General features: G+C 48.1%; 1 protein-coding gene across 3 annotated transcripts in view; it reads left to right on the forward strand.

Moving 5' to 3' along the window:
* Window positions 1-20,634, forward strand: part of PCNX2 (pecanex 2) — a 302,174-nt gene that overhangs the window by 271,058 nt on the left and 10,482 nt on the right. For all 3 annotated transcript variants that reach the window (XM_043477085.1, XM_043477087.1, XM_043477086.1), the window contains 4 exons: window positions 10,445-10,589; window positions 11,283-11,513; window positions 12,559-12,833; window positions 13,596-13,783. In XM_043477085.1, the coding sequence (XP_043333020.1) occupies window positions 10,445-10,589; window positions 11,283-11,513; window positions 12,559-12,833; window positions 13,596-13,783 (839 nt within the window). The remainder of the gene's footprint in view (window positions 1-10,444; window positions 10,590-11,282; window positions 11,514-12,558; window positions 12,834-13,595; window positions 13,784-20,634) is intronic.

Genomic DNA, 20,634 nt, shown 5'->3' on the forward strand with positions numbered 1-20,634 from the left:
GAGTTTTCCAAATTTGCTGATATATTGAGTGCAGCACTTTCACAGCATCATCTTTCAGGATTTGAAATAGCTCAACTGGAATTCCATCACTTCCACTAGCTTTGTTCATAGTGATGCTTCCTAAGGCCCTGTTGACTTTGTGTTCCAGGATGTCTGGCTGTAGGTGACTGATCACACCATCATGATTATCTGTGTCATGAAGATCTTTTCTGTATAGTTCTTCTGTGTATTCTTGCCACCTCTTCTTAATATCTTCTGCTTCTGTTAGGTACATATCATTTCTGTCCTTTATTGTGTCTATCTTTGCATAAAATGTTCCCTTGGTATCTCTAATTTTCTTGAAGAGATCTCTAGTCTTTCCCATTCTGTTGTTTTCCTCTATTTCTCTATTTCTTTGCATTGATTTCTGAGGAAGGCTTTCTTATCTCTCCTTGCTATTCTTTGGAATTCTGCCTTCAAATGGGTGTATCTTTCCTTTTCTCCTTTGCCTTTCACTTCTCTTCTTTTCACAGCTATTTGTAAGGGCTCCTCAGGCAACCATTTTGCCTTTTTGCATTTCTGTTTCTTGGAGATGGTCTTGATCACTGCCTCCTGTACAATGTCATGAACCTCCATCTATAGTTCTTCAGGCATTCTATCAGATTTAATCCCTTGAATCTATTTCTCACTTCCACTATATAATTGTAAGGGATTTGATTTAGGTCATACCTGAACAGTCTAGTGGTTTCCCCTACTTTCTTCAATTTAAGTCTGAATTTGGCAATAAGGAGTTCATGCTCTGAGCCACAGTCAGCTCCCAGTCTTGTTTTTGCTGACTGTATAGAGCTTCTGCATCTTTGGCTGCAAAGAATATAATCAATCTGACTTTAGTATTGAGCATCTGGTGATTTCCATGTGTAGTCTTCTCTTGTGTTGTTGGAAAAGGGTGTTTGCTATGACCAGTGCATTCTCTTGGCAAAACTCTATTAGCTTTTGCCCTGCTTCATTTTGTACTCCAAGGCCAAATTTGCCTGTTGCTCCAGGTGTTTCTTGACTTCCTACTTTTGCATTCCAGTCCCCTATAATGAAAAGGACATCTTTTTTGGGTGTTAGTTCTAGAAGGTCTTGTAGGTCTTCATAGAACCGTTCAACTTCAGCTTCTTCAGCATTGCTGGTCAGGGCATAGACTTGGATTACTGTGATATTGAATAGTTTGCCCTGGAAGTGAACAGAGATCATTCTATCATTTTTGAGGATTGCATCCAAGTACTGCATTTCAGACTTTTTTGTTGACTATGATGGCTAATCCATTTCTTCTAAGGGATTCTTGCCCCCAGTACTAGATATAATCATCATCTGAGTTAAATTCACCCATTCCAGTCCATTTAGTTCGCTGATTCCTAAAACGTCAATGTTCACTCTTGCCATCTGCTGTTTGGCCACTTCCAATTTGCCTTGATTCATGTACCTAACATTCCAGGTTCCTATGCATTATTGTTCTTTACAGCATCGGACTTTACTTCCATCACCAGTCCCATCTACAACTGGGTGTTGTTTTTGCTTTGACTCTGTCTCTTCACTCTTTCTGGAGTTATTTCTCCACTCTTCTCCAGAAGCATATTGGGCACCTACTGACCTGGGGAGTTCCTCTTTCAGTATCCTATCATTTTGCCTTTTCATACTGTTCATGGGGTTCTCAAGGCAAGAATACTGAAGTGGTTTGCCATTCCTTTCTCCAGTTTTGTCAGAAGTCTCCACCATGACCCATACATCTTGGGTGGCCCTACATGGCATGGCTCATAGTTTCACTGAGTCAGACAAGGCTGTGGTCCATGTAATCAGATTGGTTAGTTTTCTGTGCTTGTGGTTTTCAGTCTGTCTGCCCTCTGATGGAGAAGGATAAGAGGTTTTTGGAAGCTTCCTGATGGGAGAGACTAACTGAGGGGGAAACTGGGTCTTGTTCTAATGGGCAGAGCCATGCTCAGTAAATCTTTAGTCAAATTTTCTGTTGATGGGTGGGGCTGTGTTCCCTCCCTGTTATTGACCTGGGACCAAACTATGGAGGAGGTGATGAAGATAATGGCGACCTCCTTCAAAAGGTCCCCTGCACGCATTGCTACACTCAGTGCCCCCAACCTTGCAGCAGACCACCGCTGACCCACGCCTCTGCCAGACACTCCTGGACACTCACGGGCAAGTCTAGGTCAGTCTCTTGTGGGGTCACTGCTCCTGGGTCCTGGTGTGCACAGGTTTTGTTTGTGCCCTCCAAGAGTCTGTTTCCTCAGTTCTGTGTAAGTTCTGGTGGCTCTATGGTGGGGTTAATGGCGACCTCCTCCAAGTTGGAAACTCAAAAATCAGCATCAAGATTTTACATTCAGGAGAGCCCGAGAGTTGTGGGAAACCAAGAGTCACCTCTTTTTCATGCTTGTGCACACACTCACTCTGCTCTGAGTCCCAGCACAGAGACAGCAGCTTGGAGAACACCTGGATCATACAAGAAGATTCACTGATTAAGTTTAGGACATATGCTGAGTGGAAGGGATCTGGTGGGACTTTCTCAGGGGACAGAAGTGTTGGCACGTGCCTTTTTTCCCCCTCTCCTTCCACATTGCTCACCAGGTGCTGGTTAGTGTCATTTCTGTCATTCTCTGCTACTTAGCTAACACCACGCACCCTGTCCTGGAGTCCTCTGAAGACCAGCCTTGCCAAACCTGCCAACAGCCTCCTCAAAGCAGCTCCCATCCCAGGAGTCTTGCCCTGTACATCACTATGTGCAGAGAAGTAACAACCAGGCCTCAAAATGGCCAACCTGGGGCCAAGCACCACCCATGAGACACCCATAGCAATCATGAACCAACCACAACAGGAGGTGCATTCAGCCCACAGGGTACTCTGCTCTGGTGACCTGAGGGAGCTGTGCCATTGGGCTCACTGGACACCTGCTGCATAATGTCACATTTTCAAGGTCAAAAGACTAGCTGATATACCTAATACATAGAAACAAGCAGAGAGAGTTGAATATAATGGAAAAGAATCTGAAAGAGAATATATATGCACACACACATCTATGGGCTTCCCAGGTGGTGCAGTGGTAAAGAACCTGCCTGCCAATGCAGGAGACACAAGAGACGGGGGTTTGATCCCTGAGCTGGGAAGATCCCGAGGAGCTACAAGTGGCAACCCGCTCCAGTATTCTTGCTTGGAGAATCCCACTGACAGAGGAGCCTGGTGGGCTACAGTCCATGGAGCTGCAAAGAGTTGGATATGACTGAGCGCACGCACACACACACACACACACACACATAGTTGAATCATTCTTCTGTACACTTGAAACTAACATTGTAAATTAATTATACTCAAATTAAAAAAAAAATCATTTAACCCCCCCTCAAAAAAAAACCCAATAGGCAAAAATTAGACAAAGGAATATCTTCCAAGTGAAAGAAGACAAAACCCCAGGAAATGAATTAAATGAAACAGAGATAATCAATGCAGCAAATAAGAGTTTAAAGTAACAGTCATAAACATGCTCACTGAAATCAGGAAAAGAATGGAAGAATATAGTGAGAACTTCAGCAAAGAAATAGAAAATACAAAGAAAAGAGCCATTAAGAATCCTCTGTGTGGGAAAGCCTTCTCTTACCCCAGTCTGGGGCACAGGTCCTGTGCCAAGCTCCCACTCTATCGCTTCTCTGAAACTTCTGGATGTCTTGAGGAAGCATCCAGGTTCTGGTTCCCTGAGTCTCAGACCTCCCTATGCCCCAGAATCATTTGGGGATCTTGGTCAGAATATAGACCCCAGACCCCATCTCACACACACCAGCTTAGTATCACTGGGAGCCAGTTCTGGAAATCTATTTTTATTCTGAGCAGTTGCCAGGAGGTCATTTTTTCCACAGCCAGCCTGCTCCCGGTCCAGTGGCCTCCAGAAGCATCTTTCACCAGATAATAACAGTTGATCCCATTGATATAGAGGCCCAGAAGTACTAAAACGTTATGAAGCCAAACATATTTTTAAAAAGCCTTTCATCAAATCTTGCCTTTTAACTACTTCTCACTTGGGAATTATTATTTCTCAATATAGCTGGCACTTAGTTGAAACCACATCCCTGAGATTCTTTCATCATGTGATTGCTCTCCAAGATTATTTGAGATTTTATAAGATAAGCATCCTTTGTTTATATCTGATGCCTATATTGCCTGGACATTCCAGTTCAGTGAAAATGAGAATAATGATCATAGTGAACATTGATGATGTGCTCCATAGGTTCTGGGAACAGTGCTAAGTGCTTGACATGAGTTGACATATTTTATTCTCTCTCAGGGCATGAAAGAGGATGAGGTAGGTGCTGTTGTTGGTGTTGAGTTGCTAGGTCATGTCTGACTCTTTTGTGACCCCATGGACTGTAGCCCACCAGACTCCTCTGTCCCAGGTATTTCCCAGGCAAGAATACTGGAGTGGGTTGCCACTCCCTTCTTCAGGGGATCTTCCTGATCCAGGGATTGAACCAAGGTCTCCCACATTGCAAGCAGGTTCTTTACCATCTGAGCCACCAGGGAAACCATACACCAATTTAAACCTTGGAAAATAGCTGGTCACCGACCTCAGGAGGGTGAGGTGGGGGTAGTTCAAGACTTACACATTCGTGGTATTTTTACTGTGGGGTCAACTGAAGCCTTTGAAGAGATCAGTCCATTCTAATACAACCTCTGAGCTGGTCTTTAAGAAGATGAGTCCAGTTACACATTTTTTTTTTTTTTTTGCATTTAGTAATAGTTTTTTTTTTTTTTTATGAAACAGACTCTGTTTCCTGGAGAGGTGGGTGGCAGGAGGGAGGTATGCTCCTTCAGTGTCATGTGCGTGCTAAGTCACTTCAGTCGTGTCTGACTCTTGTGAACCTGTGGACTGTAGCCCACCAGGCTCCTCTGTCCATGGGATTCTCCAGGCAAGAATACTGGAGTGGGTAGCCATTTCCTTCTCCAGGGCATCTTCCTGACTCAGGGATCGAACCCATGTCTCTGATGTCTCCTCCTGCATTGGCAGGCGGGTTCTTTACTACTAGAGCCACCTGGAAAGCCCTTCAGTGTCGCATGAGATGCTAAATGTCTGTTCCCACCTGTCTCATCCTCTTTCTAAACTCCTTTCTGGCCTGTTTCCTCTTAAATGAGAGGGTTTTAATACTATATCTTGTACAGGCAACCATGGGAATGAGCTGAGCTGATGGAATGGAAAGCACTCAGTAATGCACAAACCACCAGACAGATGTAAGGTATCCTTTCTGTCTCACTTCTGGTTGCTCAGAGCTGGTGCTTTTTAAAAAACAATATGTTCACTGAAAGATTATTTATGAAGTGTTAATATTTTATATAGTGGTTTCAATATTTGTGTAACTTAAAATTCTCAGATGCCCTTGAATAATATAGATATCTACAATACTCTCATGTACACAAACTACTATATTTCCTGATACTTAACATAATAAGACTACTCTAACTTCCACCCATAAAACATTAATCTTTCAAAACCACACCTTTAAGAGTTCACAAATTCTTATTTCTCCCGTTTTTGAAAATTATATTTAAACATTCTTTAAAAAAAAAAAAAGGAAGCTGAAATCCTCAAACCAAAAGCCTTAATCTGTCTTTCACAGTGTTTATCAAATCATCATGATGTACATTTTATTTATTTTCTTTCAAGTGGGATATAAGATTTTGTTTTTATAATTTTAATATTTTTGACCTCTTAAATACTTAAAAATTGTGTCGATTACACCTCAATAAAACTGAGAAAATTGAAATCAAATACAAAAAAAAGCCTTAATCTGAACGAATTCTGAGAAATAGATCAATGAAGAGGATCTTTTATTCATCCCACAGAAAAAATACACTTAGTAATTTTCGCCTGAAGAAAATATATCTTGTATTTAAAGAACTCAAAGATTAGTTGTAAGGAGTTGCTTTTGGACAATGATCAATAAGAGCTTATCAACAGTAGGATACTGATACCAAGGACCATCCCCTCTTGCATGCATTACTCTTTGTACTTCCAGCTCCTTTACTGGTCAGGAGTGATGGGATCAACCGTGCAACCAGTGCATGGTTGTGGGATCCCACAAAGGAATGAATCATGTATGAAGCATGCTGCCTCCCCCACAGTGGAGACACTCTCTGAGCCAGGATACTGACTTAGATAACCAAGCACACACTCTCTAAGAATCTCCATTACTAATTAGTAAGCATGGGAAACCCAGCCTGCAAATCGCAGCTGTTCACATATGTTCTCTGAGGGCTCCATGTACAACAGTGCCCTGCAGCTGAAGGCTCTTCACGATGCCCATCTGCAACATACAGTATACGAGCCTGTTTGGACATTAACTTGAACATATCAATCCTTCTGGAGAGTCCACTGGGAGTCCTGCAGAAACTATCCCAGCATTAGAGTTGTTTCCTCCTGAATCCCAAGAGTCACTAACACTGGATCCAAGATAATGAACTAGTGTCTAGAACTTAAAATCTGTATCTTTAATCATAATGGGCAAGGTTTCTCAGCAGCAGCATTATTCACATTTTAGGTTGTGTGGTTCTTTGTTGTGGGGGACTGTCCTGGGCGTTCCTGCCTGGCCTCTACCCACTGGGTGCCAGGAGCACTGCCCTACAGCTGTGACATCCAGAATGTTTCTGGATATTGTCAAACGTTTCCTGGGGGCCAGTTTCCATGGACTGACAGCCAGTGAGAAAGGGTGCAGGTGAGAACTGGGCTGAGCTGGATAGGGTCATAGGCAACATCTGGCTAGACTCGAGCCCTGGGGACTCCTCTGTGGATAAAGAAAGATGCCGTAAAACAGTGAAACAGGAGTGAAAACAGCTTTCGCTTCAGCTGGCCATTCTCAAGTTGTCACTGCTCTGTGAAAGGTGATGGGTGAAGATGCTGAAATGGGCAGGACCCGTTAAAGCATAATCCTCATGGAGCTAGAGTTTCTGCCAGGGCTTCAAGCAACAGCCAGAGCTTCAGGCCAGAAAATGACTGTTTCCAGAAAGGTTGTGTACATCTGTGCTTAAGTGCTGATGGCTGCAACCTCTTATCTGTACTCACCACCAATGGTTATGTCATCATAGAATAGGGAACAGGGTCAGGAACCAGAAAGAACAGGAATAAGTACAAGCAGAGTGTCACAGAGACTCAGCTTGGTGGTTGTTGGTATCTGCTGGGGGTGTGAAGTGACTCTGAGCAGAAGCTGAATCGTCCTTTCCAACACACATGCACACATACAAACATGCACCCTTGTACATGCACACACACACACACATGCACATTACACATAAATGTGTGCTCATCTCAAGCACACACATATACAAATGTGCACTCATGTACATGCACATACACACACATGCACATATATACACACAAATATGCAGCCACACACGGACAGGAACACACACACGTGTACACACGCTTACAAAGGTGAGATATTATGCAAGTCCTAACTGCATGGACTGTGGGTTAACATTGCAGAAGAGGTGCAGAAGGCTGGTCACAGAGAGTGTCACCAGACAATCCTCAGTGCAGGGGCAACCCTGTCCATTTGTGTGGGGATGGGGCAGGGCAGGCTCCAGAAGAAACCTGGCCCAAGTGTAGTCATGTGTTAGAGACACACACCCACATATAGAGAACTGGGCCGCGGCACTGAGATGAGCCTAGGCTTACATGGCACCACATTTGTGCAAAAAACTTCAATGAATAAAGATAGCACTAAGGGGCCAAGTGTTGGCTGTTCTAGTCCCCATGAAGGCCAACCTTGAATAACTCAGATGTAACCCTGTTTCCCTGCTCCAGCTGTTGGCCTGGGGGTGGGAGCCTGTCATCTCTCAGTAGAGTCTTAACAGAACAAAGCCTGGTGATGCTGCAAGTCAGAAATGTGTGGGGGCCACCTGGAGACCTCTCCTCTCCTCAGAGCTTCCCAGCTCATCACATCTCTGCCTTCTTCCTCTTCAGTCTCCTGAAGATAAAAGGCAGATAATGAAATACCTTATATTTAGGATGCCTGTATCTTTGAGGTACTAGGAGTAATGCCCCGCAATCTAAGGGAAGTACCCTCATTCTAGTGAAATTCTAATTCAGCTTTGTTTTCTGCATGGAGACTCATTTTTTAAAAAAATTTTCATTGACATATGGCTCACTTACAATGTATTCACTTCTGCTGTACAGAAAAGTGTATATGTACATTCAATTATACATCTAAACATTCTTTTTTAATATTCTTTTCCATTATAGTTTATCACAAGATAATGAATACAGTTCCTTGTGCTATACAATAAGACCCTGATGCTTCTCCATTCTATATATATATATGTTAGTTTGCATCTGCTAATCCCAAATTCCAGTCCTTCCTTCCCCCAGCCCCCTCCCCCTTGGCAACCACAAGTCTGTTCTCTCTCCCCATGATTCTGTCTCTATTTCATAGATAGGTGTGTGCATTGAGACTTGTTTCAATGTAATAGCAGTAAGTCTCACAATGTGTCATTTTCCTCTGAAAATAGAAATGATCAGTAAAGCATCTATCATTCTGTCATTAGGGGCCTGAGATGGGCTCCAATCACTTATCAAGGTCCCGTGGAAGGGCGTTTTCTAGACTGGGGAATCAGGTCTATGCTTGCCTTCCATACGCCGTCAAAGGATGGGCTGAATGCCTGGCTCTTCTCTTCCATCTACCTGGGCATCTCAGCAGGTCCCTTCATCTCCCTCTGCCACTGTCCTCAGCCCTTCATCTAGAGGAGTGGTTTCTCTAAACCTGTGTGCTAGCAGCCTGGCATGCTTCTAATCCTTTCTAGAAGAAACCCCACCTACTTTTAGCCCTCTTTTTAGTACTTCCTGCTATCTGATGACAGAGGCATTTTGGATCGTTTTCAATGACAGCAGTTTGCACTGTTTTAAAGCTCCCCTCCCTTGCCCTATCCTGTTGCATCCTTGCCCTGCCGTCCACCCATCCCCTCCCAGGACTGCAGGCAGCCCCAGGAAGTCTTTGTTCTGTGTGAGGGCAGCCTGTCCAGGACGGCTGCCTCCTGAAACTCTTCCTGGAAGGCTCTGGGCTCCTCAAGACCCTGGCACCCACCCCACCTGCCTAGACCCATTTCCCACAGTCATCTCTGACCTTGAGCTTCAGCATCCCTCTCAATGGAGTTCTCGAAGGAAGTTAACGATTGTGGTGCATTTTGCAATCACGTGCTCCAATAGCAGTCAGCAGAACTATTTCTCTGGCATGTGGGCCTAATGTTCTGTGTTGAATCCAAAGTCTTGCTGGGTGAGCCAGCTCGTTTAAATCCTCCTCAGCTCCATCCTCAGAGAGTCTCTTCCACACACATTTCCTGGATCGTTTTGTCCCAGTTCAATCCTATCAGGGATGCTGTTTCTTGTGTAGTCGCCCAGTCCCACCAGGGATGTTAGAAGCCAGACTCATTAGAGGCGGCTGCCAAGTGTATTAATGGACCTAGAGGGAAAGAATTAAGAACACTTCTTTCCCTCCACATAATATAGGATGAATCACTTTCCTGAACCGTGTGTTGATCCAAAAGGTAATGAGCCCAGACCGTGAAAGGTGTCCCTTGGGTGCCTCTCTGCTCTCCACCCAGGCAGTACTCAGTTACATGCAGGAAATGGAGGCAAAGCAGAAAAGCCCAGAAACATAAAAACCTGGACAATCTGAGAAATCCTCTGGTCATTCATTTTAACCCCCTCTATCATGGGGGCAGCAGAGAATGAGATGGTTAGATAGTATCACCAACTCAATGGACATGAGTTTGAACAAACTCCAGGTGATAGCGAAGGACAGGGGAGCCTGGTGTGCTGCAGTCCATGAGGTCGCAAAGAGTTGGACACAACTTAGCGACTGAACAACAACAACAAATTGTGCCTCATCCACTAGTCATTAACAAAAGGGGTGGGATTGGGAGACTGGTGTACTCTGAGAATCTAAACGGCCAATTTGAGATTTCACTTGGTGTCATTTTCTCTCTCCATATGGTGAGAGAATCCAATTTTCATTATGAGTCACATAGTCCAAAAGTGCCATCCGGAAACACAGAGAGGACAAGCAGAAGGGCCTGGACTCTTCCCCAGGCCTCCCTGCCTCCCTCCTGAGAAGTGGAGCCTTTCCAGGGCTCCTGGACCAGATGGCCTGCGTCTCCACTCACTCTGCCTGTGGATGTGGCAGGCCAGCTCTGCCCAAGACCTCCAGCCCCACACTCCGGGATCCAGTATGTCACCAGCTATTCTTGATGATGATCACTACAGCATTTGTCACAACGGTCTGAACACGGGCCACAGGTCAGGTGTTCAGTGGGACCCCCGCCAGATCAGCCTAAAGACAGTAAAGTCCTTGTGGTGTCATAGGGGAGACTCGGGCCAGTTCAGGGTGACAGGGGCCTGAATACCTTTGCGCCATGTGAACAAACAAACTTTGTTTCGCAGCCTGGATTCTTTCCTGTACGGCCTCCATGCCCTCTTCAAAGGTGACTTCAGGATAACAGCCCGAGATGAGTGGGTGTTTGCGGACGTCGACCTGCTGCACAAAGTTGTCGTCCCAGCTCTCAGGATGTCTCTGAAGCTGCATCAGGTAAGCATTCTTTTTGTTTTTTTTAAGTATAAGCCTGAAACATTCGGGGGAAAAAATGACCTTTCAAAAACACGGTCCCCTTGCTCAGCATAATTCTGACAAGTGGGCTTCTGACTTAGTAACTAAGTGCGTGTGTGTGTGTGTGTGTGTGTGTGGTGTGTGCTCAGTCGAGTCCCCTCAACTCTGTGGCCCCATGGACCGTAGCCCTCCAGGCTCCTCTGTTCATGGAATTCTCCAGGTAAGAACACTGGAGTGGGTTGCCATTTCCTCCTCCAGAGGATCTTCCTAACCCAGGGATCAAACCCACATCTCTTGTGTCTCCTGCACTGGCAGTCAGGTTCTTTACCACTAGCACCATCCGGGAAGCCCAGCAACTAAGCATTGAGGCATTGCCTAGTTTTGATGGCACCCATGGTGATATGCCATCAAGATCGCCCACTAGCATGGAAGAGGGGACCTGGCCAGAGAAAATGACATCACCACATTGTGGTGAAAAGTCCCAGGCTCCTACGCCACCAGCTCTCTGGGCCCCGAGGCCACTGCAATGCTGAGGTGCCTTCCATCCACTCGGGGGGCTGAGCGATGTGGAGGTGGACTTGACCTTGCACCAGGCATTGGCCTCATTGCCGCGTGCACAGCAAGCCAGGACCAGCTCTGTGGTCCTCCCGACCCACAGACGAATTCTTTCCCCAGGACCAGTTCACTTGCCCTGACGAGTATGAAGACCCAGCAGTCCTCTACGAGGCCATCCAGTCCTTTGAGAAGAAAGTGGTCATCTGCCATGAGGGTGACCCAGCCTGGAGGGGCGCCGTGCTGGCCAACAAGGAGGAGCTGCTGACCCTGAGGCACGTGGTAGACGAGGGTACGGATGAGTACAAGGTGCTCATGCTCCACAGAAGCTTCCTGAGCTTCAAGGTGATCAAGGTACGGGAGCCATCCCTCCCGGCTGCCACCAGCCTCCCTCCTGGGGGAACATGAGAAGAAATATATGGCTGGTCAACAAGTTCATTTGGGTTTTCATTCAGGAAAAACCTGAATGAACTTTTTTTGTTTAAAATAATTTATTATATATATTGATTTAATTTTTGGCTGTGCTGGGTCTTGGCTGCAATATGGGCTTTCTCTAGTTGCGGTATGCAAGGGCTTCTCATTGGGGTGGCTTCCCTTTCTGCGGAGGACGGGCTCTAGGGCTCGCAGGCTTCATCAGTTGCAGTGCATGGGTTCAGGAGTTGCTGTTCCCGGGCTCTAGAGCATAGGCTCAGTAGTTGTGGGGCATGGGCTTAGTTGCTCCTCCATATGTGGGATCTTCTCAGACCAGAGAGCAAACCTGAGTCTCCTACACTGGCAGGTGAATTCTTTACCATTAAGCAACAAAGAAGCTACCCTGAATGAACTTTTTTTCCCAACACAGTAGCATGGATTGGCACAGACACCCCTGCCCCTGGGCCAGCATCCTCTGTCCAAAGCCACAGTCCCCAGGGATAGGGGGAGCGGGCAGCGCTGCCCAGCATGCAGGGTGGGTGGCCCCGGACAGGCAGTGCATCCCTGCCAGGGCCCTTTCCCACTCAAAGAGCTGTTGTACAGGTGATGACTTTGGCAAAAAGTCCTGCTAGGCTAGACAGGCGTGGGGTCAGGATCTAGCTTGTTCTTAAAGACTTTCTAATTCTCTAAGATTCCAAACCTCCCTCTCATAACCTGTTCCTGGACCTGATAACTTCCTTCCCAGAGCTTCTCTTCTTCATACAGATTCAAATCACCAGGCTGAAACAAAGCCTTCTTTCCTTTTTATTTGATCTCCATGGCCCCATGAAAATGGCATCATATCCACCTTGCTGCCGTTCCGACATCACTAAGAAAGCTTTAGGCCAAAGCATGGTGGTCACAGGTACTCAGACCCAACAGGCTGTAGCCCCGCTCTCTCACCGCCCCCACCATCCACTTTCCTCCCCGTGTCTTCCCCGCGCTGCAGGTAAACAGAGAATGCGTCCGCGGCCTTTGGGCGGGGCAGCAGCAAGAACTCATCTTCCTCCGCAACCGCAACCCCGAGCGCGGCAGTATTCAGAACAACAAGCAGGTCCTTCGGAACCTGATCAATTCCTCCTGTGACCAGCCCCTGGGGTACCCCATGTATGTCTCCCCACTCACCACATCCTACCTGGGGACCCACAGGCAGCTGAAGAACGTCTGGGGTGGACCGGTCACCTTGGACAGCATCAGGGCGTGGCTCCGAAACAAGTGGTTGAGGTGGGTCTTCACGGCAAAGGCATTATTTACCCGGATGGGGCGGGGCTGCGAGCTCCAAGGCTTCTGGTAGGGATCTCACTGTCCCTACCAGGGATCCCTGTCCCTATCACAGGGATCTTCCTGTGGTGAAAATTGCCGTGCCCAAATGTCCTCCAGCACACCCTTTGATTCAATAAGCCGTTTCAGATGATGACTCAATGGGAAACGTCATCAGATGAGAGTCTGTCTCCCTCCCCCTTCCATCCGCGGGCTGAGACTTGGGTTTGAGTCCTTGCAAAGTTGCTGAGGTTACGGGTCTTTGTTACACATCTGTTGCCAAGAACCAGGCTTGAACCAGCCTCCTTGCCCCATCCCACCCCCAGCCCTCATCTCTCATCGAATAAGTTTTCTCACCCGGTGGTAACAGCGTTCCTCGTTAGTGGGAACAAATTCTAAGTTGTTTTGCCTGAATCTAACAGGGCTCTTTGTCGGACCTCAAAGCTGAGGGTCCCTGTAGATGGTGGAGCGCGCCCGGCTTCTTCATGTGTATTCATTTATCAGTCCCTGAGGGGCTTCTTCATCTGGGTAGGGTGTATTCATTTATCAGTCACTGAGGTTTGGGGAACAGAAACCCCTCCCTCCATCTGCATCCCATCTGCATCTCCATCGCTTCTCGTCAGTACAGTGTGGTCTGCCATCCTGCTTTGGACACAGATGTGATGGGGCGTCTAGGGGAATTACACATGTTTGGGTGAGAATCCTTGAAGCGTTTCTTCCTCTCAGAGTGCGGAAGGACTGCGACGCAGCGGGCCAGCCGGGCCCGGGCAACACGGAGGACGTGGATGCAGGGGGCGCTCCGCCCGCAGGCGGCAACAGTGCCCCCAGTGGTGAGAGCAGGGAGAGCAGCGCGGAACAGCCCAGAAAGGATGGGAGCCGCCACTGGTCACCCCGGGAAGGGACGCGGAGGCCAGGTGAGTGCAGTGGGGGCCTCCTGTTACCGCCGAGGCTCCTCACGTCTCACTGGCCAACACCGTGGGCTATGTTGTCATTCTAACCCCTGAGAGACCGTTCACACAGGACAAACCAGTACTGGGCCAAAAGATGCCCCCAAGTATACTGACTCATATAAGTTCTACTCAGAAAAAAACTCTATTCTGTGTGTTAGATTCAGCTTTTATCCTTTATCCATCTGTCTGTCCATTCCCTCAGCCAGTCATCTGTCTGTCCATCGGTCCAGTGGTGAGTCCCGTCCACCCCATCTCTCACTCCTTCAGAGACCACTGGCTCATGTGTCTCAGTGTTAGGCTGTGTTGTAGCTCTTGATCCCTGAAGGCGCCTCCCTCCTTCTGTGAACTGACCCACCTCCTCCAAGTCCCGTGATGAGGCAGCCAGGCTCCTGCCCTCCACTGCCTGGTCACTACAGCTGTCCACTTCCTCCCCTCACACCTGACATTTCAGAGCATAAGGAAAGAGGGGAAAAGGGTGCCAGCCGATGGGGGTGGAAGTAATTTGGTCTAAGTTTGGGCTGAGTGGAAAGCTTAAAATCATGTTTAAACTAAGGCCCACCTAATTAGGCTCAGTCAGATGGATGAGGTTCCAAAATCCCTCTGTACTTGGAGGAGAAGGCTGGGTTAGAAAAGGCGACCCTCAGGGCTCACAGAGGACATGCCCAATTAGACTGGGAGAGACAGATGATTGGCCTGGCTCCCACCGGGGCACTGTCCCTTGGCTTTGACCTTCAAAACCTGTCAGTGGTTTCAGCTTTTGGCCTCATTACTTTTACCATCAAGAAGCATTCATTAAGTGCCTCTTTGTGCATGTTCCCCTGTCAGCTCTGCATCAAGGGAGTAAGTGAGGAGCAGTGCCTGCCTCCTAGAAGTGCCCAGAGCAAGGCTGGGGATTTAACTGAAATACTGAGGATGTGTGTAAAGATGGGCAAGAAGATAGATAAGATTAAAGAAAGACAGATGGATGACAGATAGATAGGGAGACAGAAAGATAGATAATGGATGGACAGATATCAGTAGAAGATAGAAAGATAGATTATAGGTATATAGGGAGATTGAGGTTATATATATAATAGGTGATAGATGGATAGAAAATTGATAGATAATAGATATATAGATCGCTAATTGATTGATGTGTGTGTGTGAGTGTTCATTTATGTCTGACTCTTTGCAACCAAATGGACTCTAGCCTACCAGGCTCCTCTGTCCATGGAATTTTCCAGGAAATAATACTGGAGTGGTAGCCATTTCCTGCTCCAGGGGATCTTCCCTACCCAGAGATCAAACCCTCATCTCCTGTGTCTGCAGACAGATTCCTTACCACTGTGCCACCTGGGAAACCCATATCTCCTGTAAAGTATGAATAGCAGAGTATTTTAAAAGAAATTTAATCTTATTAAGTTCATAGGTGGCACATGAAAGCTTTTGAGGGGATCTTCTCCGCTCAGGGATTGAACCCTGGGTCTCTCACATTGCAGGCAGATCCTTTACCATCTGAGCCACCAGGGAAGCCCCAGTTGGTTGATAGAGAGATAATAGATAATAGAAAGACAAATAGATAATATAAAGATACATAGGTAGGTTGAGCTATTTCAAATCCTAAAAGATGATGCTGCGAAAGTGCTGCACCCAATATGCCAGCAAATTTGGAAAACTCAGCAGTGCCCACAGGACTGGAAAGTCAGTTTTCATTCCAATCCCAAAGAAAGGCAATGCCACAGAATGCTCAAACTACTGCACAATTGCACTCATCTCTCACGCTAGTAAAGTAATGCTCAAAATTCTCCAAGTCAGGCTTCAACCATACATGAACCGTGAACTTCCAGGTGTTCAAGCTGGATTTAGAAAAGGCAGAGAAACCAGAGATCAAATTGCCAACATCTGCTGGATCATTGAAAAAGCAAGAGAGTTCCTGAAAAACATCTACTTCTGCTTTATTGACTACAACAAAGCCTTTGACTGTGTGGATCACAACAAATTGGAAAATTCTGAAAGAGATAGGAATACCAGACCACCCAACCTGCCTCCTGAGAAATCTGTAGGCAGGTCAAGAAGCAATAGTTAGAACTGAATATGGAACAACAGACTGGTTCCAAATCAGGAAAGGAGTACATCAAGGCTGTATATTGTCCCCCTGCTTATTTAACTTATATGCAGAGTACATCATGTGAAATGCCAGGCTGGATGAAGCACAAGCTGGAATCAAGATTGCCAGGAGAAATATCAATAACCTCAGATATGCAGATGATACCACCCTTATGGCAGAAAGCGAAGAATAACTAAAGAGCCTCTTGATGAAGGGGAAAGAGGAGAGTGAAAAAGTTGGCTTAAAACTCAACATTCAGAAAACTAAGATCATGGCATCTGGTCCCATCACTTCATGGCAAATAGATGGGGAAACAATGGAAACAGTAAGTGCTTTTATTTTCTTGGGCTCCAAAATCACTGCAGATGGTGACTGCAGCCATGAAATTAAAAGACATTTGCTCATTGAAAGAAAAGTTATGACCAACCTGGACAGTGTATTAAAAAGCAGAGATATCACTTTGCTGACAGAGGTCCGTCTAGTGAAAGCTATGGTTTTTCCATTGGTCATGTATGGATGTGAGAGTTGGACCATAAAAGGGGCTGAGCGACAAAGAATTAATGCTTTTGAACTGTGGTGTTGGAGAAGACTCTTGAGAGTCCCTTGGACAGCAAGGAGATCCAAACAGTCCATCCTAAAGGAAATCAGTCCTGAATATTCATTGGAAGGACTGATGATGAGGCTGAAGCTCTAATACTTTGACCAACCTGATGTGAAGAGCCGACTCATTGGAAAAGACCCTGCTGCTGGGAAAGACTGAAGGCAGGAGGAGAAGGGGAGGGCAGAGGATGAGATGGTTGAATGACATCATCAATTCAATGGACATGAATTTGAGCAAACTCTGGGAGAGAGTGAAGGACAGGGCAGCCTGGCATGCTGCAGTCCATGGGGTCTCAAACAGTTGGACACAACTGAGACTGAACAAGAACAAGATGGCTAGGTAGGTAGATGTTTGATAGATACATATATACATACACAGATATATAGAGATAAATAGATAGATGATAGCTACTTAGTTGAAGATAGATGAGAGATGGAAGGGAGGCAGGAAGACAAGGAAGGAGAGAGAGGTAAATAGGTAGGTAGCTGAACACAGTGACATCAGTTGCTTAGGGTGAAGAAGACCCCCTTGCTCACCCTGTGCCATCTACCTGAACCTCGAGCAGAGCAGCCTCCAGTGTGCAGCTGGCTCTCAGGCCAGGAGTTCCTCATTGCTTAGTTAGTTAACAGTTGTTATCGCATGAGAATTTTAAGTTTCAAAAATCACAGAAGTGATTTTCCAGGTGGGAAAATGCAAGGTAGGTTCCAAATGGAGCAGCGCCTGAGTATTTGATCTTTCTGTCAGGCGACTTGTCTGAACCAGAGAGGGGCTTGAGTCCGAGGGTGGGGGACTGTGGGGAAGGGGGTCTGGCTGGGAGGTTGCAGGGGCACAGGCTTTTAAAGAGCCTGAGATGGGCATGGTGGACAGGCTCTGACTCAGTGAGACACCTCTTCCTTTTCGTACAAGTGAAGCCATGCCGGCACTGCGTGGCCTGGAAAAGCCAGCGTTCCTTCCGTCCTCAGAATCCAGGCCCCATAGGTCGTGAATGTCCCCCATTTACCACCAGAGTCTGAGGCTGGGACCAGTCACAGGCTTCTGTGGCAGATGTCAAAGCTGAGTCTTCCAGAGCCCACACCAGCTGTTCGTTTTTCATTATTGCTTCTTAAAATTGCTCCTACCAAGGCCACTCTTGGCTTTGCCTGCTTTACAAGGTAACGAGGCATGCTGGGCAACAGCGCCTGTGGGCCTCAAGACCATGAGCCCCCACCTGCAGTCAGCGTCAGCCTCAGGCTCTGCACTCAGCTTTTGTCCTGCTCTAGAGACTCTGAGTCTCTAGAGTATCTGAGGCTTTGGAGCAAACCCACTCTGAGCCACTCCTCGTCGCATGCCCCCCCATCCCACCACCCTATTGTACCAAGTGCATCCTTGCTATGGTCATAAAATGTAATAAGTAACAGTCCTCCAGTATATACTGTGTGCCAACCCTCCGCAGGACTCTGACAGGCTTCCCTAGTAGCTCGGATGGTAAAGAATCTGCCTACGATATGGGAGACCCGGGTTCGATCCTTGGGTCAGGAAGATCCCCTGGAGAAAGAAATGGCAACCCACTCCAGCATTCTTGCCTGGAGAATCCTATGGACAGAGGAGCCTGGCGGGCTACAGTCCATGGGGTCGCAAAGAGCCGGACACGACTGAGGGACTAACACACATACTTCCCTGTGCTCATCTTGCAGCTGAAGAAACCAGGGCAGAGAAATTCAGTCACTGAACAGAGAAGCTCAGTCACGGGGCAGAGAAATCACCAGCTAGGAAGCAACTGATCTGGGATTTGTAGTCAGGCAAGATGGCCCAGTGCCTGCAGTGCTAACCCCGGGCACGGCCCCGTTACTCTGGTCCTGGGACTCTACCTCTGCTCATCAAATGTAGCCTTTGTCCCCGAACGTGATGGAGCCACTCGCCCAGGCTCCTTCTTCCAGCGCTCATCTCTGCTGCTCCCGCGGTCTGGGCCCTGCGTGACTTTATCCCCTGGCTGAGGGCTGCTCTTACAACTGGTCTTCCTTGGGTTCACAGCCAGGCATAGCTGACACCCAGCCCTTGCTGACTCAGCTGCCCAGTTTCCTGTAGGTCCCACTGTGGCCTGGGCAGGTGAAAGGTTGCGGTTGCAAGCCGTGTGCTACGCCAGGATTTGTGGCCTCTGGAGGAGAGGAATTCGATCCGGGGCCAGAGACGAGGCTTGACCACTTGGAGCTTTTCTGTAGCAAGGTTTTATCCAAGTAGAGTAGAAACAGGAAATGCTTCTAACAGAGACGTCAGAAAGAGTGCCTGCTTGCTGGTTTTTAGCAAGGTGTTTTATGTCTGTTAGCAAGCTGCTAACCAGATAAGAGAGACACCTCGAGGCTGAGGGAGTTTCACCAGGCCCTTGTCCCACAATGTGCATTTTTGAGATAGAAGGGCACAAGATATGTCATCCCCGACCATAAAACAATGGGCATGAATACTGGTTTGTTGAGCCATTATCAGCCCAAGGTTTGAGAAAAGACAAAGAAAAGGTTGTCTTAGGCAGAACTGGTTTTGTCAACAGAGAAGGGGAAAAAATACGTCTGCCACTTGCAGTTTATTTCCTCCTGCTGCTTGGGGACCTCTGGCCTCCCTGCTATGGCTGTTAACACTCTCACAGGGATGGGGCACGCGGAGCAGACACATGTCCCTCCCTGTGCTCTAGGAGAAGCTGACAGTCTGTGGAAAGAAGGCCTTGCATCCCCAGGAAGTTATCCTGAGACTGGTGCCCCCTGCGGAGGGTCAGAGAGCTGGGAGGGAGCCCACCACGCCCTCTCCACCCCCAAGAAAGGAAGAGCCACTCTCCTGCTCTCTGGCCATTCAGGCAGCCCTGACAACTGCACAAATCCTGAGTCTCTTTTCCCCATACCTGCCAGGTGACGGCGTTTTAACTTAGGACATCTTTCTGTTGAAGGATGGCTTCCGTATCTCTCGGAACTGACCTATGTTCCTTTGCTATAGGGCCACTGTAACAAAGTACCAGAAACTCAGTGGCTTCAACAAAAGACTGCCTCCCATCTCTGGAAGTCCAAAATCAAGGTGTTGGCAAGGTGGATTTCCTCTGAGCCTGGGAGGGAGAATGGGTCCCTAGCCTCTCCCCTGGTTTCTGGTGGTTTGCTGGCAACCTCAGGCATTCCTTACCTTGTAGAAGCTTCATCCTGATCTCTGCCTTCATCTTCACTTGGTGCTCTCCCGTGTGCATTTCTGTGTCCAGATTCCCCTTTATTAAGGAAATTATTCACCTTGGAGTAGGCCCCCCTACTCCCGTATGACCCCATCTTAAGGAATGATACCCGCCACAGCCCTGTTTCCAAACAAGGTCACCCCCTGAGGTTCTGGGATTAGGACCTCGGCGTATGGCCGGCAGGTCCCAGCTGAGCCTCACCTGGCCTGCAGGGCTCCCCGTGACTGCTGTCTCCGGACTCTCTGTGGCCCGCTCCTGCTGGCTCACACCCCCATCCTTAGAAGCCCCCCTGCCCCTCACTCATCCCAGGTGCTGCTCGCCTCACAGCTCCTGCTGCTGCTGCTTCCTCAGGCTGGACATGCTGCCCCCACGCTGGACTCAGTCCCCCGCTCAGCCTCTGGCCAAGTGCCGCCTTCTCAGGGAGGCCCCAGCCAGCCGGCCAGCCAGCCATACCACCTGCCTCCCCCACCCTGCCACTGGGTCCCCTGGGTCAGGGCCTGGGAGCCGCCCTCCCCCGTAGGAGGGCAGCACAGCGCTGGAGGGGGCGGGGGGCTTGGTGGCGGCCCTCACTTCCCAGGGTGGGGGGCGTGAGCACACACGGAGAGTGTGACCCACTGTCCCCACACTGTCGTGCCTGACGAGGGGCCGTGCCTGTGTGGACAGCACATCCACCTCCACCCACACCTCCCAGCTGCTCCTTGCCCAGCCTCAGGCCTCGGGTACACACACCTGTAGGAAGGCCCAAGGCTCACCTGGGGAGGACCCTGGGGCAGGTCTGGGCAGGCTCTGGGTTCAGTCCAGGCCTTCCCGAGAGCCCGGGGCCCATCGCGTGGTGGCAGGAGTGTGTGGGAGCCGGTCAGCTTGTCCCTTGTCCCCGCCACTTCCTGGTCCTGTGGGGAGAGATGTAATGGGAAACGGGGTGCCGAGTGGAACCCTCTAAAGTGCCA

Source organism: Cervus canadensis, chromosome 8 (genome assembly GCF_019320065.1).
Source record: "Cervus canadensis isolate Bull #8, Minnesota chromosome 8, ASM1932006v1, whole genome shotgun sequence".
Lineage (NCBI taxonomy): Eukaryota > Metazoa > Chordata > Mammalia > Artiodactyla > Cervidae > Cervus > Cervus canadensis.